This window comes from Sminthopsis crassicaudata, chromosome 3 (assembly GCF_048593235.1).
Source record: "Sminthopsis crassicaudata isolate SCR6 chromosome 3, ASM4859323v1, whole genome shotgun sequence".
In the NCBI taxonomy this organism is placed as follows: Eukaryota; Metazoa; Chordata; class Mammalia; order Dasyuromorphia; family Dasyuridae; genus Sminthopsis; species Sminthopsis crassicaudata.
The window spans coordinates 80,047,197-80,064,813 of record NC_133619.1 but is presented as its reverse complement, the minus strand read 5'-3'; the positions used below and the strand labels follow the sequence as shown (position 1 = coordinate 80,064,813).

General features: G+C 33.8%; 1 protein-coding gene across 1 annotated transcript in view; it reads left to right on the top strand.

Moving 5' to 3' along the window:
• The first annotated feature begins 393 nt into the window (after nucleotides 1–393).
• ICOS (inducible T cell costimulator) overlaps nucleotides 394–17,617 on the top strand; it is a 33,582-nt gene continuing 16,358 nt past the window's right edge. The window contains exon 1 of the mRNA XM_074298961.1: nucleotides 394–597. Within this exon, the coding sequence (XP_074155062.1) occupies nucleotides 537–597 (61 nt within the window). The 5' untranslated portion in view covers nucleotides 394–536. The remainder of the gene's footprint in view (nucleotides 598–17,617) is intronic.

Sequence of the window (17,617 nt, the reverse complement as noted above, 5' to 3'; positions counted from 1 at the left end):
GGAAGGAAGGAAGGAAGGAAGGAAGGAAGGAAGGAAGGAAGGAAGGAAGGAAGGAAGGAAGGAAGGAAGGAAGGAAGGAGGGAGGAAGGAAGGAAGGAGGGAGGAAGGAAGGAAGGAAGGGAGGAAGGGGGGAAAGAAGGAAGGAGACAGGAAGCCAATTCCAGTTTGTGGGCCAGCTTTACTCCCAGAGGTTGTTGTTTGTCTGGGGGAATAAAGTTAACAATGAAAGAAACACCTGTGTTCTTTATGCCAACAAGTCCAGTAAGTAACACGTGTTCTCATATGTAGAATCATCTCTGTTAATCTGCCAGTAATTCGTGGACAAATGTCTTTGGTTTTCACAAGCCACAATAAGACCAATATAGCCTTTGGGAGTTAAGTGAAAGCCTTTGACTTACTGCTTTTGCATTACTCTCAACTCAACCCCCACATAACACACTTCCTCCCCAGAGCTTAGAAAACAACTGAAGACGTGAATTCATCCGTCAGCTTTGAAAAATCCTGAGAGAGTGTGGTAGCATCTGTTTCAGGCAAATATGAAGAAGACAGACATCTTACTTTTTGTTCTCCTCTGCCTCCAGGCTAAAGTTTTAGCAGGTGAGTATCCCTACTGTGCTTTTCTTATTAGGTTATGACCCATAGAGAGATTAAAAACATTTTGGCAAGAGAAACCAATGACCAGAGGATGGGCTTGGGGACCTGAGAATTGTAAGAGAAGATTTATGTGTCCAACTTTGGGCCTGTCATTGAGGTCAGATTTAGTTTTCCATAATTTATTAACCCATGAAGCTGTTTTCTTTTGCTAAGGAAAATGGTGCAGGCTGTATCATAATATTCGTGTTAACTTCTTGGAGTTCTCTTTCGCTGTCAGAAAGTACGATTCTACTTTTTTATTTCCTAAAAATACAAATTAAAATGGCTCCTGTCAACAAGATTTAACTTACTAAGTTATTTAAAATAAATAGCACTCACATCTGGAATGGGGATTTTTATTGTCCAGGGAGACTAAATACATGGTCTTTTAGGAAGATCAATTTGATATTTTTATCTTTACTGTGATTTGAAGCTTACAATGTTCCATTAGACACAAAGATTTTCTTGACATTGAACTTTTAACTATATCAGGGATTAAGTGATGAATGAAACAGGCAAGAGGACATCTTTAAAAAAAATTTGGATCCTCCTTTATCCTTCTTTATCCTGGTTATTTTAGTCTTATTTAAAAAAAAACCCTGTACATTCAAGGCACTCACAAAAATATTTCCATATTTTGATTTAGGTGAGGATTTTTGGTGTATATTAATTATAAATCACAAAAGGCCCCAAAGTTATTCTCACATGATTCCTTAATAACAGAAGTGAGATTCAAATGTCCTTGTCTCTAACTCAGAAAACTCAGAAAACAGTAGATTATGCCTCATTTTGTGTTATTTTTATTTGCTCTTCAACTCTGTGCCATATTCTTGATGGCTGGGAAGGCATACAACTGAAGTGATACATGAGAAGGAAGTGCTGCTAACAGCAGAGTTGAAAGAAGACAATTTGACAGGCTTAATCACATCAGTAAATATATTTTGGAGTGGTATAGAGACAAACACTTTAACTTGCCTCCAAATTTTAAAATGACTCTTTCTTGACACAAATGTATGTGCCTGGCACTGTGGTGAGATAAGATGAATCAGTGGTACTGGAGGGGGGGACACCCTGATTAAATGAGGCTATGAAGTATTTAGGACACATAGACCTTGTGGTTGTTCCAGTCCAGGGCTTCTTAAACTTTTTCCACTTACAACCTCTTTTTGGTCAAGAAATCTTTACGTGACCCCAAGTATATAGGTAAATAGGTATACAAATCAAACATTTACTGGTAAGAAATCAAATTCTCATGCCCTTCACATTCAGTTATGAAAGTCCATATGTAATCATGACCCACAGTGTAAGAAGCTGAGTCCTAAGGGATGTCTAAAATCTACTTCCAGCTTATCATAGTTACACATTTGCCTGTGTTTTTCTTTTCTATAAACAAGGAAAATCCAAAACTAGTTAGAATGAATGAAACCTGGATATATTCTTTTATTTCAGGGATGTTTATTCAGGGCATGTTCTATCATGCTTGTGGTCAGGAAGATGCAAAAATGAATAAGATATGGCCTCAGAATGCTTATATTTGAACAGCATTATTGGTTTTTATTTTGTTCTTCTAAAGTGCATTATTTTGAGGAACTGTCAAATAACATCGAAGGATGCTACATCAACCTGAGTTTTGTCAGCTAGACTTCAAGTTAATTATGTTAATATTAGCTTTCTTTTCTAGTTTAGACCGAGTCTTAGATGAAGCACTTCAAGCCTCCAGAGTGATATTTTTAGTCTGGATAGTAATTTCATCTTTCTAGAGTACAATTAATTCTGCATCATTTTGACATTTATTCACTGATTTTCATAGTACAAATAGCACCAGGGACACATCTTATTTTCATTTGACAGCTAAAAAACTGAAGCACTAGTAACTAAGGATGCATAACAATAACAATAATGATAATGATGATAATATTTCTGCCAAATTCTATGGATTTGAACAATAGATGTGCAATAGAAGTAGAGTGCAAGCAGTCCTGTATCATTTAGGCTTCTAGAAGGAAGGGATCATTTTGGTTCGCCTTTGTGACCAAGTACCTGTTACAATGGCTGACAATGTTCAATAAATATTTGTTGAAGTGAGTGCAGAGAAGGAATGGAGGGAATGAGAGCTCAGGATTTGTAATTCTCATGTGACTGCCCAGGGTTCTGAACTTCATATGAAAATTGTAAATAGATCATGATAGATTGGCTAAATAGAGAGGTTGGTCAATTGAGAATTTTTAATTTATTCCAGTTTTTCAATAAAAAATTTTGGCTAAGCCTAAATCTTGTTAATTTATTGTTTATTGTGCATAGAAGATCAAGAGGTGATGCAGTGCTGAGCTCAAAATCTGGCTGACCTGATTTCAAATCACACCTCAGACTCACTTGTATGATCCTGGGCAAGTCACTTAATTTCAGTGTCCCTCAGTTTCCTCAAATGTAAAATGAGAATAATAACAGCATCTGATTTTCAGGTTTCAGGTTCAGGATCAAATGAGATATTTGGAAAGTGCTTAGCACAGCATCTGGTATATACATGGTAGATACATACTTAATGAATATTTTTTCTTCTTATATAAACCACTTTGACTAAAAGGTAACTTCTAACTACATTTAAAGGCTAGTAGGAAGCTAGTGTTTCCTAGCTTCACTCATTTGACAAACACTTAAACAGCAACTATTTTGTTTCTGTCATTGTATTCCTAGCATAATTGGCATATAGTAGGTACTTTATAAGAACTTATTGACAAATTGATGAAACTGATATATAAAACCTTATGCTATTCCTTCCTGTGCCATAAAACATCAAGAAGATTTTTTTTTTTGCTGAGGCAATTGGGGTTAAGTGACTTGACCAGGGTCACAAAGCCAGGAAGTGTTAAGTGTCTGGGTTCAAATTTGAACTCCTCCTGACTTCAGGCTGGTACTCTGTCCATTACACCAACTAGCTGCCCCAGGAAGATTTTTTTAAACAATGCAATTGTGATTATTTATTATAAAATAATAATAGGTTATATCTGTAGAGAACTTTATAAAAATTATATACACAAATACTTATATGTAGATATACATTTGTATGCATATCTATACAATCCCTATACATACATCTATATAATATATTGAGTGTGTAGGTATATACACATATACATACTAGATCTCCCTATCTCCCCATCTCTTTCTAGCTGGAAGCACACGGGCTACTCATAGACCCTATCCCACTATTGATTAACAGGAAAACTCATTTCTGAGCTGGTTCTATGAACTTTTGGCAACTTGATGTCCAATCTCCACCACCCATCAGGCATTAGTGCAAATATCCTATCAGTTTTTCCGTATTAAAGCCCAGAAATTCTTAAGTTTAGGAACTCCTTCTGTCCCAGCCTCCCCAGTAGCTAGGATTATGGGCACCCTCAGCAGATTTTACAATCTTTAAAGAGCCTTCATGTATATTATATCATTTAATCTTTACACCCTAGGCAAAGATTAAGAATGGTATGAATTTGTAAATCTGATTACCAATGATGAAAATTAAGTGATTGAAGTTGTGTGATGTGGACAAAGTGAAATATCCATGTGGTCTGTTAGTGGCAGTTTAAAGATAAGAATTCAGGTTTTGTGGCTGTTTATTCAGTTCCATTTCCACTCTATACACAGCCTCTCATACTTCAAGCTTTAGTTACCCATAAAGGGAAAAAATACTTTTTTTTTTCTGACACTGACTTAAAAACCCAGAAGTTATCCTATAAAAATAGCATCTTTCTATACCACAAGTGACTTGTATACTAAGTTTTCCCCATTCTCCTAAGTTCTAACTGCCGGTAACATATCTCAGCTCAGCATGTGTACAGCTCATCCAACTGTTCTACTTAATGTATCATCTGCCACGGCACGCTATCCCTTATAACAGCTTCTTGAGTCAGAAGCTGTCTGGCAGTTTTGTTAATGAGTGGAAGTACAGAGGACCTTTTGTTCTTTCTTGGGCTAGTTAGCACCCATGGGGCTGAAGTAAAAATGCATCTTTGTCTACCAATGAAATGGGATTTGAAGTGTGCAAGGATTTCCTACCCTCAAATCACAAGCCAAACGTGTCTATCTCATCTTGGGGAAAGTATACACACACAACACACACACACACACAAAGTTGGATGCTCTTTGTTCTTAAAACATGCTTCTAAAATAAAATATATTAATATACATGCTAGCATAATTTATATGGTTCAGTTTTTCAGTGAGTTCACATGGAAGCATTGCTTTGTACAAGATTTAACAACAATTACCATAATGATAATAACAACATTTATATAATGTTTCAAGATTTTCAAATGCTTCATAAATATTATCTCATTTTATTCCCATAACAACCCCATGATGTAAGTGTCATTATTACCCTCATTTTTTATAGAATACTAAATTAAGGCATACAGAGATTTATTGCTAGGGGTACATAGCTAATAAATAGTTGAGTTTGACCACAATTCTTTCTGACTCCAGCACTTCATCTGCAGTACCACTTAGTTGCCATTTTATAAGATTCTATATAAGTTTTTGTATACATGTATAAGGGGAAAACCCAAGATAATGATAACAACAACTCAAAGAGCTCAAAGTGTATGTAGTAATTTTTAAAAAAATAACCATATGATATAATTAGTGCACATTTTGTTTCCATTTAGTGCATGAAGAAACAGAGGCTTTGAAGAGTGGAGTCAGTTGTTCCTAGACACGTAGCCAGTTAACAATGCAATTAGTACTATAATTTAGATTTTCTGATAAATTCAATGTTCCATCTATTCTATCACACTTATTTTATAAATAAGTGAAGTTAATTAAGTGAGACATTTTTATTCATTCAGCAATTATTTATTGAATGACAACTATCAGTTTACATCATGCCAGGTGCAAGGAGAGATAGATAAGAAATGGGACACAGAATCACTAATTTCTAAGAGATTCATCTGACTGATCTTAAATCATTGGTTGAGATATTGACTTAAATATGATTGAAGAGAGATGACTCATATATATAGAATAGTTGAGCAATAATATAAATTTATAATTGACCAGATCAAATGCCATGGAAAACAATTGTCCTCAGGGAAAGCTTGGGACCAAAGCTGGATTTTGAAAGATAAGCAGAAGGGAAGAGCAGGGCATTGCAAGTTGAAGAAACAGAATGAGGTAAGACAGAAGGTTAGAAAGTGAATTCAGGGAACAATGAGAAGTCTAGTTTGGTTTGTCTAGGGTTTATGTTGAGAATATATATATATATATATATATATATATATATGTATATGTACATATATACATATATGTAAAATATATATATATATATATATATATATATATATATATATATATATATATATAGTTTAAATGTGTATTGTATTGTATGGGAAGTTTTCGAAGACTTAGTATTGTAGCAAATGGGAATATTTTGGATGCAAAATTGATAAGATGATTTGGTAATCTGCAAAATTCATTTAGCTATGAGGTGTTATTGGAACACATGAGGAAAAGTTGCACAGAATGGGAAAGAATGGATGGCGTTAACTGCATCATAGGAACAAATTTCCAAATAAAAAAATTCACTAACCTAATGAAGTATTTTGAGTGTGGTGTATGATAATTTTCCTGGATGTTTCCCTTATCAGACCATATGTGAAATATTTTGTTCAGTTTGGGGAAATACATTTTGGAAAGGGCATTGATAAGCTTAGAATATATCCTGTGGAGAGTTCTCAAGAAAGTGAAGGGCTTATGAAAGTATATAATCTAGAAAAGGGAATCCTTGGGATAGCAGGATATGGGAACTATCTTCAAGTATTTGTAAAGTTCCCACATAGAATAGGTATTCAATTTGTTTTACTTGGTACTGGGGACAAAATGGGAGCCAATAACAATATTAGCATTTATAATAATAATATGTATAACAATAATAGCATTTATATAGTTTAAGATTTGCAAAGCACATTATCTCATTTATCCTCACAGCAACCTTAGTGGGGAGATGCTATCATTATCTTCATTTTACAGGTTTCTTCATTTGTCAGATATATAGTAAAAGAGATGGATTCTTTTTTCAAGTATGCATTCATCTAGATCAGGACTTCTTAATCTTTTCCCACTCACAATCCCTTTTCATCTGGGAAATTTTTATGTGACTTTGGGTATGTGGATATACAAAATAGGTATGCCACTCAAACATTTACTGATAATAAATAAAAATTTTGTAACCCCAACTTTCAGTTAAGAGATCCTATATAGGCTCACAAATCACAATTTAAGAAGCTTCAGATGGCCTCTGAAGTCCTTTTTACACTCCTATGCTATGATTCTGAAATATAAATCAGAACAGATATATTGAAAAAGTAGAAAAAATCTCATTCAATTAATTCATTATTTGTACCTCAATTTTTTCACCTTTCTTGTTGTTTGTTTGCTTTTTATTTTTTTTTTCATTTTGTTTTCCTCTTTGAACTGATTTTTCTTGTGCAGCATGATAATTGTGGAAGTATGTATAGAAAAATTGCACATGTTTAACATATATCAGATTACTTGCTGACTAGGGAAGGGAGTGGGGGGAAGAGAAGGAGAAAAAATTTGGAACATGAAGTTTTTCAAGAGTGAATTCTAAAAACTATCTTTGCATATATTTTGAAAATAAAAAGCTATTATTTTAAAAAAGATGAAAAATGTATGTACACACATATATGTATATATATACACATATAAAATCTTATATATATGTATGCACAAATATCTTTTCTGGGTAGAATCAAAATACATATATAGTCAGGGAAAACTTAAATGTTTATCTTAGCTCTAACTGTGGAAATACTTTTGGCCTTGCTAGCCTTTCAAAGGTTATGACCAAGGTCCATATGTAATAGAACTAAGAAGATTTAGTTAAATTTATAAAATGATTGATTGGGCTTGGACAAAATGTCATTATTATTCCTAATGAACCATTCATAGCTTACATAGGCTTGCAAAGGCAAATAAAATCTCAAAAATTTTCATGTAAATGGGATTTTTGTGGGGCTCTTGTCCTAACCAAATCCATTCCTTTAAAAATGATAGTCAAAAGCATATTTTGCTGATTCCTTCATTTTTTTACATGAAATAATTCATGTATGGCACTTGAAAATGTATTGGAATTCAAAATTTTATTTTGGGAAATAAAGACTTCAGGCTTTCAAAGCTATTTCCAAACTATTGTTAGTTGAAAGTTATTTTTCTTTGCTTCAAATTTTAAAAAATAAAAATCAAGCTGACCAGTAAGTTTAAGCAATAAAATTTATAGAAATGTAAAGCCATTAGTATGTATAAACAAATAAATGGGAATTCTAGAGTCAAAAATCCTATGACATACATAGCAAATATCAACTTCTTTTGAATTGATTTTTTTTATTCAGAAGTAGGGATGATTAAATATTTTTTTAGTGACAATCATTACATTTAATTAATCAGTTTGTTGGATTTTTCATGGAATTAATAAATTATGATTAGCGTTAACTCACCATATTCCTAGATGTGTAACTTTGAACAAGTCAATTATGTTTCTGAGCCTTCATTTTCTCAGGTTAAAAAAAAAACACTAGAATTAATCATCTACATTAATTTAACTCATTAGGTTGTTGCAAGGTTTAAATGGAAAATGTTTATTGTTATTTACTAAAACTTGAGATTTCATATGCATTATAATCAAGATTAATTTTCAGTATCAAACATTATTCTCTTTTCTCCCTTTTCTTTCTTTTCTTTCTTCCTTTTTTTGTTCTTTTTTAAATTTTTTGATATTGGGCATTAGAAAGACTCAAGTATCTTTTATAAGATTTATCTACTGCAGTGACTAATATTTGTTGGAGTTTAAACTCTGTGAGAGCAGAGCAATGTCTTTCCTAATTTCTATAAATTCTTAAACACAAGTTCAGTCCTATTAACAAAGACAGCGATTAATAAATATTAGTGATACTGATAGTGAAGTCAACTTGCTAGGAGTAAAACAATACAATATTAGAATTGATTTTTAATGGCATTTTATATGTAATAGACTTTCAAGAAGAAATCTACTTGACTCCAATAGTAAGACTATTTAAAGCATTTTTGAACCGGGCGTGGTAATACATATTTGCAATTTTTGCTACTAGAGTTGGTGAATTGGGTTCTGAGCTAAAGTAGGGCTAAGCCAGTGGGATATTTTATTAATTCTGGTATGTCTATTGTGAGCCTCCTGGAATGGGGTACAGGGGCCTTAAGAAGTGGCAAACTGTCAGATCAAAAAGGAGTTAAAGCTTCTATAGTGGAGGAGGTGTGTGAGTAGCCCCTCCATTTGTAGCTTTGTAAATAATTATAACAAGAGCTAGAGCAACAAAAATAAAAATAATAATGGAATTAGACATTCTCTTTGCTCGTATCTTCATCTAATTGAACAATATGAGCATTCCATCAGTTTGCTATTTCATTCCTTTATATTTTTTGATGTTATTTTTATTTTAGAAATTTTGACAATTCTCTTCCTGTCTTCACCAACCTCCATTTCTCTTCTATCCTAAGCAGTTTGAAAACAAGTTGTTAGAAACCCATACTGAAAAGCTCTCTCTTTTATGAAACTAGATCAAAGGAACACACAGCACCTATAGAATTCTGTATTAAGAATTAAGGAAATGAAATTCATATATATATACGTATATATACACATGTTTCTGTGCATACATGTATGCAAATACATATACATGTATAAAATATTATTTAATTCATAGTTATTAACTACCTTATATGAAGAAGGGACTGTGCAAGAGACCCTGAGGCTACACAAATAATTTAAACAGTCCGTGACTTATGGAACTTAGAGTATAGAAGGGGAGATAAAACAAGTGTCTAATGAATTTTCACAGAAGATAAAACTTACTTCCATTGGGTTAGTATTATGTAACTAAAAACAAGATAAAAGATTTGAGGTAACTTAGTAGTTTTAGTTCTTGAGATTTCTCAACCCAAAAGATTGCTTCTCTCCCGTGACAAAGTCTCTCTGGTGCTTCTTATTAGGTATTCTAGTTTTGAAGACTCTCAAAAGGGTCTGAACTGTCTGTTCACTAAGTAACCCTTGAGAACAGAGCTTAAACAGATGCCTTTCTACCTATATTCTGCTGGAGTGTTCCTGTACCATATTTCGGGTAGTGAAAAAGTAGGGTCTGGTTTTACCCAACTTTCTGCTTAATTCACCAGCCAACGCTTTTCAAAATTACCATCTGCTTCTAGTAGGAATGACACCCCTCAAAATGACAGCCACTAATAGCTTGGATATTTTGGTAACTGCAGACTCTTTGGGGAATCAATTAACTATGTTTTCTCCTTAGTACTAGAGGACAAGTATTTATCATGTGTACAGGGGGAAAAAGGTTGTTTCCTTTACCACTTCATCATGGAATCACAGAATGTCAGAGCTCAAAAAAAGTCTTAAAGATCATTTAGATGATTCTTAAAATAAGGGTCCATAGGTAATTTTCAGGACATCTGTGAATATGGATAAAATAAAAACATTATAAGTTTATTTTCATTAACCTCTAACTGAAGTTTGATATTTTCTTCAACAACAACAACAAATTATTTTGGAAAGGGGTCCAAAAGACTTTGCCAGACTCCTAAAGCAGTCCACAACACATAGTCAAAAAGTTTAATCCCTCTAATCTAGAACAACTCTCTCATTTTCCTCAGCAAGAAACAAGAGTGGGAAAATAATCTATTAAGGAAATACAAATAGCAAAAGAGGTAGAATTTGAATCCACAGCCCCTGCCTCCAGATTCAGTATTCTATATACTCAAAGTCAAATTGCTAGTTTATAAATAGCTGAATCAGAGCTTGAATGTACATTTGTCTAGAAGACTAATGTTTTTCAGACTAAATTATTTGTTTAAAAGAATAATCATGAAGGAATTGAGTTGTTGAAGGAATTTACTACTACACTCCTTCCAGCTCTGTTCATGCACTAGGGCCTTTTTTGTGGGGGGAGTAGGGAATCTGGGTTGTTGAATGAGCAACCATCTTGCCTTGGATCTTCCTTAGACTTCTATCGGCACCCTCACTTTTATGATTAAAAATCCTAATACTCATGAAATTCTTGAATGCAATTGGTTGAATGTGATGAATGCAGTTCATATTCTCTTCATACTCCAGTCTTAACTCTGACTACTAGATAGAAAAGCAACTTTATTTAATCTCATGATATCTTCCTGGTAAAACAGTCATTCAAAGAAACCACAAAGTAGTGACTGACATCACAGCATAAGTCTGCAAATAATTTATTTTGATGCTCTGGCCACCTGAGTTGAACACCTGTGGGATTTTTTTTTCCATTACCGCAAAGCAAAACAGCTTTTATAGGAAGGTCTCTTTCATTTTTTTCCTCACAATACATATTTGTGAAGTTAAATAATTTCCCCCACCCACAGAAGTATTAAACACTTCCAGTCAAGTCCTAATTTGGTGCCTTATCATGGTAGGAAGATGACCTGGGATTTCTGAAGTATGTACTAATAACCAATAAGCTCCCTCTAAAATGTCCCCTCTTTTAACTTAATATTGGACTGGGTATATATGAAAATAATCCAAGCTAAATTCAGAAATGCCCAGGCCTGGAGCAACATCCAGAAAATCATAATCATATATCACTTATCGAGAATGGTTATTGAAAATGGAGATTGTGTCCATCTTTGTACTTGTATCCCTAGTACTAGCACAATGCCTAGCACACAATAAGCACTTAATATATATATATATATATATATATATATATATATATATATATATATATATATTTGTTATTGATGTTGAAGGCATGCAGATTCTGCATTCTTGAAGAAATATTTATGTCAATAAAATCAAGTGTTCTCAATGAACTTATCAATTGATAAGTTCTTGTTCTAATTAATTATCAGTTACTTGTTCTTTTTAATAATTTTACCCTGAATATGTGCTTCCCTGAAGGTCCCACCATCAGTGCAAAAATGTAGAATGCTTTTTCTTGCAAACAATTTTGTAAGTAGAAAGAAGTTAAGTCGGTATATCTTATTTTGGAGAATGCCCTTGCTCCATTTCATTATATAATATAGATATTTAAGGAGCATTCCCAAGCAAATACATTTTTCTTAAAGATTTTTTAAAAAAATCAATCAATTTTCCCCTTCTACTTTAATATCTTACTCTGTTTATGTTAAGCACTGGGGACACAAAGATAAAAGTTTCTACCTTCGTGGAGTTATTCTTTTACTGAATGCATACAATATAATCACAGAAGCAAATACAAGACGTATACAAAATAACATGGATGAAGCAGTGAGGAAATTCTCTGTAGGAAGAGATCTGAGAAATAGGCAATGGTTTAAAAATAAAAAATCATGAATAATCCTTGTTCAATTGAATTGTGTTGAATTCCCATTTTACAGATTCTAAAATCTTAGAATGTTCTTTGAGGCAGGGACTGTTATGTTTTTATCCTTTTATTTCCAATACTAGCACAATTCCAAGAATAGAATCTTAGAATCTTGTGATTAACTTTTGTGGAAACATAATTTAAAAAAGTGAATTTGAATCTATTTAACCATTTCAGGGGAATCTTTATTTACATTAATCAGGACCTAGATACATACCTTCTGTCAAATTTGGGCATCTCCCCTTATGCCTAAGATGCTCTCCCTCATCATCTCTGCCTCCTAGATTACCTGACTTCCTTCCATATCAACTAAAATCCCACTTTCAACCATAAGCCTTGCCTAATGTCTTCCCTCTTATCAATTCAGTATATACCTGATTTGTAAATAGTTTCTGTCCCATTGTCATCCCCATTATATTGTGAGCTCCTTGAGAACAGGTACTATGTATTGCCTTTCTTTGTGTCTCCACAAAGCTATCCACAGCTTTGCACAGTGCTTGATACATAGTACTGTTAGGTACTAAATAAATGCTTATGGACCAATTGACTTGGGAATTGATTAGATATGACAAGAGAAATTGATAATCGCAGTAGTAATATTTTCAGAAATGAAAAATTGGAAGAGATATGAGTTTTGGGGAAAATCTAATGATTTCCATTTTGGACATATTTGAAATGCTTAGTAAGTAGATGCCCAAGTGGAGATATTCAGCACACTGTTGGCAATGCAGAACTGGAATTCAGGAAAGAAATTAGGACTGACTATATGGATTTGGAAGTCATCTGAATAGAAATGGCAATTGATGTCAGAGAAGTTGAGGAGATCACCAAGAGAAAGAATTAGGACAAGAAAAGAAAAGATGGAAGCAGGATGGCATGAAACATAGGACACTGGACTTGGAACTAAGAAGATCTGAGATTAAATCCTGTCTGAGATACAAGCTGTGTATGACTTTGGACAAATTACTTAATTTCTCTGTGCCTTATCTTTATAAGGAGGTTGGATTTACTGGTTGGGTTCTATAGTTTCTTCAGTTTGTAAATGAATTCCTTCCTAAAATGATATTCTTGGCTGAACACAACAGTCTAGATGTAATCTGGCTATGGCAAAAGACAGTGGGTCTATCACTTCCCATATTCTAAATGTCATGCCTTTATAAGTACATAAGGTTTTTTGTTTGCCATATGAAGCTTTGAATGCACTAAAAACATCACTATCACTTTTAACATATAGCCACATTTTCTCTAGATTTTACTCTTCAAATGGATTTTTGGAACTCATTTTGTTATTAAACTTCATCTTGTTAGAGTTGGTCTAGTGTACTAGTCTATCAGGATGTTTGGGGATCTTGACTTATTTATGTATTAACTACCTTTTCTGATTACCATTTCTATAAACCTGATAATTGTACCTTCATCCAAATAATTGTTTTTAACATTTTTTTATTTTTCCAAATACACATAAGATAGCTTTCAATACTCACTCCTGCAAAACTCTGTGCTCCAAATCTCTCTCCCTTCCTCTCCCTCCCAACCCTTCCCATAGATAGCAAGCAATCCAATATAGGTTAAACATATGCGACACTTCCAAATGTATTTCCATATCCATTATGCCACACAAGAAAAATCAGATTAAAAGGTGAAAAAAATAACCAGGAAAAAAACCAAGCAAGCAAGCAAACAAACAAACAACAACAACAAGTGAAAGTACTAGTCTTTGATCCACATTCAGTCTCCACAATTCTCTCCCTGGATGCATATTGCTCCCTCTATATAAGTCTATTGGAATTGCTCCAATAGATGTGATGGAGAGAACCATCTGCATCCAGAAAGAGAATTATGGGAACTGAAATTTGGAATACAACTTAGTATTTCACCTTTGTTGTTCTTTACTTACTTTTTTTTCTTTCTCATGTTTTTTATCTGATTTTTTTTGTGCATCATGATAAATGTGGGGATATGTTTAAAAGAATTACCCATGTTTAACCTATATTGGATTTCTTACTGTCTAGGGGAGGGGGTTACAGGGCAGGGAGGAAGAAAAAATTGGAACATAAGATTTTGTAAGAGTGAATGTTTAAAACTTTATTTGCATGCATTTTGAAAATAAAAAACTAGGAGCAGCTAGGTAGTGCAGTGGATAGAGCACCAGCCCTGAAGTGAGGAGGATCTGAGTTCAAATTTGACCTCAGACACTTAACACTTCCTAGCTATAAAACTGTGGGCAAGTCACTTAACCCCACTTGCCTCAGCAAAAAAAGCAAAAAAAAAGTTATTATAAAAAGTCTATTGGAATTGCCTTGAATCACTTCATTCTTGAAAAGTGTCAAGACCATTGCTGTTGTTTATTACACAATGTTGTTTCTGCTGTGTACCATGTTCTCTTGATTCTATTCACTTCATGTAACATCAGTTCATGCAAGTCTTTCCAGATTTTTCTGAAATCAGCCTATTTTTCATTTCTTGTAGAACAATATCATTCCATTAAATTACTATATCATAATTTCAAGTAATTATTCTAAAAAGTTAAATGGCATGGGACCAAACATAGATTCTTGGGACACTTCCCTCGACCTTGAATTCAACCTTATAATGACCATCCTTTATAAACAATAATTCAACCAGATCTAAATCCATTGAATTATACTATCATTTAGTCCACATCAGTTCATCATGTCCTCAAAGATAATGGAAGCACCTTCTTTAAATAGCTTGCTGAAATCTAGGCAACTCCATAACATTTCTCTAATTATCTAGTTAAGTAATTGTCCAAAAATAATTAGTATGGTATGATCTCTTGATGATAAAGCCATACTTACTTTTTGTGATCACCATTTCTTTTTCTCAATGTTTAGTAACCTTTCCTTTACTAAAGTAGTCAATCTATGACTACTTTGTTTTTGGCAGAAAAAGACATTGAGCAGTTTTATGGATAATTGAAATCCTCCCTTACTATTATATTGTGCCTCATTGCTGGATTGGTAATTTGTTCCTGAACTCTTCATTTATTTCTTCTTTTTGTCTAGGTAGTCTGAAGCACGCTCTAATTTAAACATCCTTCATTGATTCAAATGCTTTCCTCCATGCTTCTATACCCTATCTTATCTGTTTATTATATTTCTTCATTTGAATATTTGTTCTTAATATATAATGTTTTCCCCCTTCCTTCCCTCCCTTTGAGCCTGTTACTTATTCTGCTTCTTTGGAACAGGATTAAGCATGTAGAACCCTAACTCATACTCACACTTGTATAGTAGGTCTCCAAAAGGGAGACAACTATTACTTCTGTGTTTGCTGGGGCAACTCTAGTAAATAATAGCTTCTGAGACCCCATTGATGTGCTTCTAATTAACATTCAACCAGTAGACTTAACTTTTAAGGGAGATTTTTAAGTTAAATAGAATAAGAACAAATGTTATAAACCATTTCTCCCAAAGACTAGAAATGTACTCTCCTATTAGCACCTTTTCAGGGAGAGTGTTTATCAACTTAATCATTATCATGATAATGAGGAACACAGGTGGCAATAAACTTAGAGGCTTGGAACTACAGGACCTTGATGTCTTTTCTTTCTCTTGAACTGCCTTCATCAAGTTCACTGTTGGGCATGGTGTCTGTGATGGATGGATGATTCTGTAAAGTTGCCTTGCTCCTAGGATGGGTCTTTCTAATGTTAGGCTGGGTTTGCCTTTCACAGGGTCTAGCATCTTTGCTAATTGGGTTGCTTCACTGTTACTATGTGACTGCTTTATTCTTATGCTGGATTGTTCCCTTTTTTCAGCTGGGGTTGTTCCTAGACAGCAGGTGCCATGTGGAAAGATATGGCCTTTCTGGTTAATTTTCAAAACCTTCTTTCTGGGTCAAGAGAGAGGATAGTGTAGAATAACATTTCATTGGTGTGGTGATATGCTAGTGAGAAAGCTCTCTCTACTAATAAAGACCAACAACTGTACTTAAATTTATATCTTATAGAATTACCTGGACTACTAGGAAAATAAATAATGATCAGAGGTGGGATGATCACCCAGATTTTCTTAAGTCTAAGGACAGTACTCCAAACTACTTCTCATTTCAATTTTTTAAAAGAAAGAGATTAGGGCTTAATATATAAATTTTTGAATCATCTGCATTAAAATTTTCATTAACAACAAGAGCTGATAAAATCACCAAGAGATAGAATAATAATAAATAAACAATAACATTAAATAATAAATAAATAAGAGAAATAATGATAATAATAGTATTGATATAGTACTTTAAAGTTTACAAAGTGTTTTTACATATGGTATGTTATTTGATCCTCACAGCAACCCAGTGTAATAAGCACTATGATTATCCCGACTTTATAGATAAGGAAACCAATATTCATCAAAGTTAAATGTTATGCCCATAATCATATAGCTATTAAATATCTGAGGCAGAATTTGAATTTGGACCTTCCTGACTGCAAGTGCATGCTAGTTACATGCCAGCTAGTTACATTTATAATAGTAATGTATCTACTTACCTACCGACCTACCTATCTATCTATCCATCTATCCATCTAAAGAAAGAGAAGAGGAGAAAGGCAAGAGAGAGAAGAGAGACAGAGAGAGAAAGGAGAGAGTTGAGAGACACAGAGACAGAGAGAGATAGAGAGACACACACAGAGATATAGAGACACATACACAGAGATATAAAGAGAGATAGAAAAAAGGAAGAGGAGAAAGAGAGAGAGAGCAACAGAGAAATAGAGAGACACAGAGAGATAGAAAGAAGAAAAAGGAGGAGGAGAAGGAAGAGGAGGGGGAGAAAGAGAGAGAAAAAGGAAGAGAGAGAGAGAGAGAGAGAGAGAGAGAGAGAGAGAGAGAGAGAGAGAGAGAGAGAGAGAGAGAGAGAGACACACTGCAGGGATAGAAAGATACATATACAGAGACCGAGATGGAGAGACAGAGACAAATAGGACAAGACAGCCAAGGCCTTCAGAGAACATGTGTGTATAATGGTGCAGAAATGGTTCATGACATAGTAAAGTATGAGGAATGGCCAAGAATATAGGAAGAGAATCAGAAGAGAGTAGTGTCTTAGAAGCCAAGAAAGGAGAGAATATCTAGAAGGAGAGAATGATTGAGAGTGTCAAAAAGTATAGAGAAGGTAAGAAGAATGAATACTGAACAAATGTCATTGGCTTAGCAATTAGTTCATTGGTAATTTATTGAAAAAATAATTTCAGTAAAAAAGTAAGGTCACAAAAGAATTGTAGAGGATTGAAAAGTGAGTGTGAGGTAAGAGCCAACTAGTATAGATAACATTTCTAAGGAACTAGGCTATGAAAGTAAAAAGAGTAAAGGATTTTTTAAAAAATGCATAACTTATAAGTAACAAGAATGAAACCAATGTATGAGAAGTTTCAGATGAAAAAGAAAGCATGTGGGGCACCTAGATGGTGCAGTGAATAGAGTATCATCCCTGAAGTCAGGAGAACCTGGGTTCAAATCTAGCCTCAGGCACAATACTTTCCAACTGCTTGACTCTGGGCAAGTCACTTAATTCCAATTGCCTTAGCAAAAAAAAAAAAAGAAAGA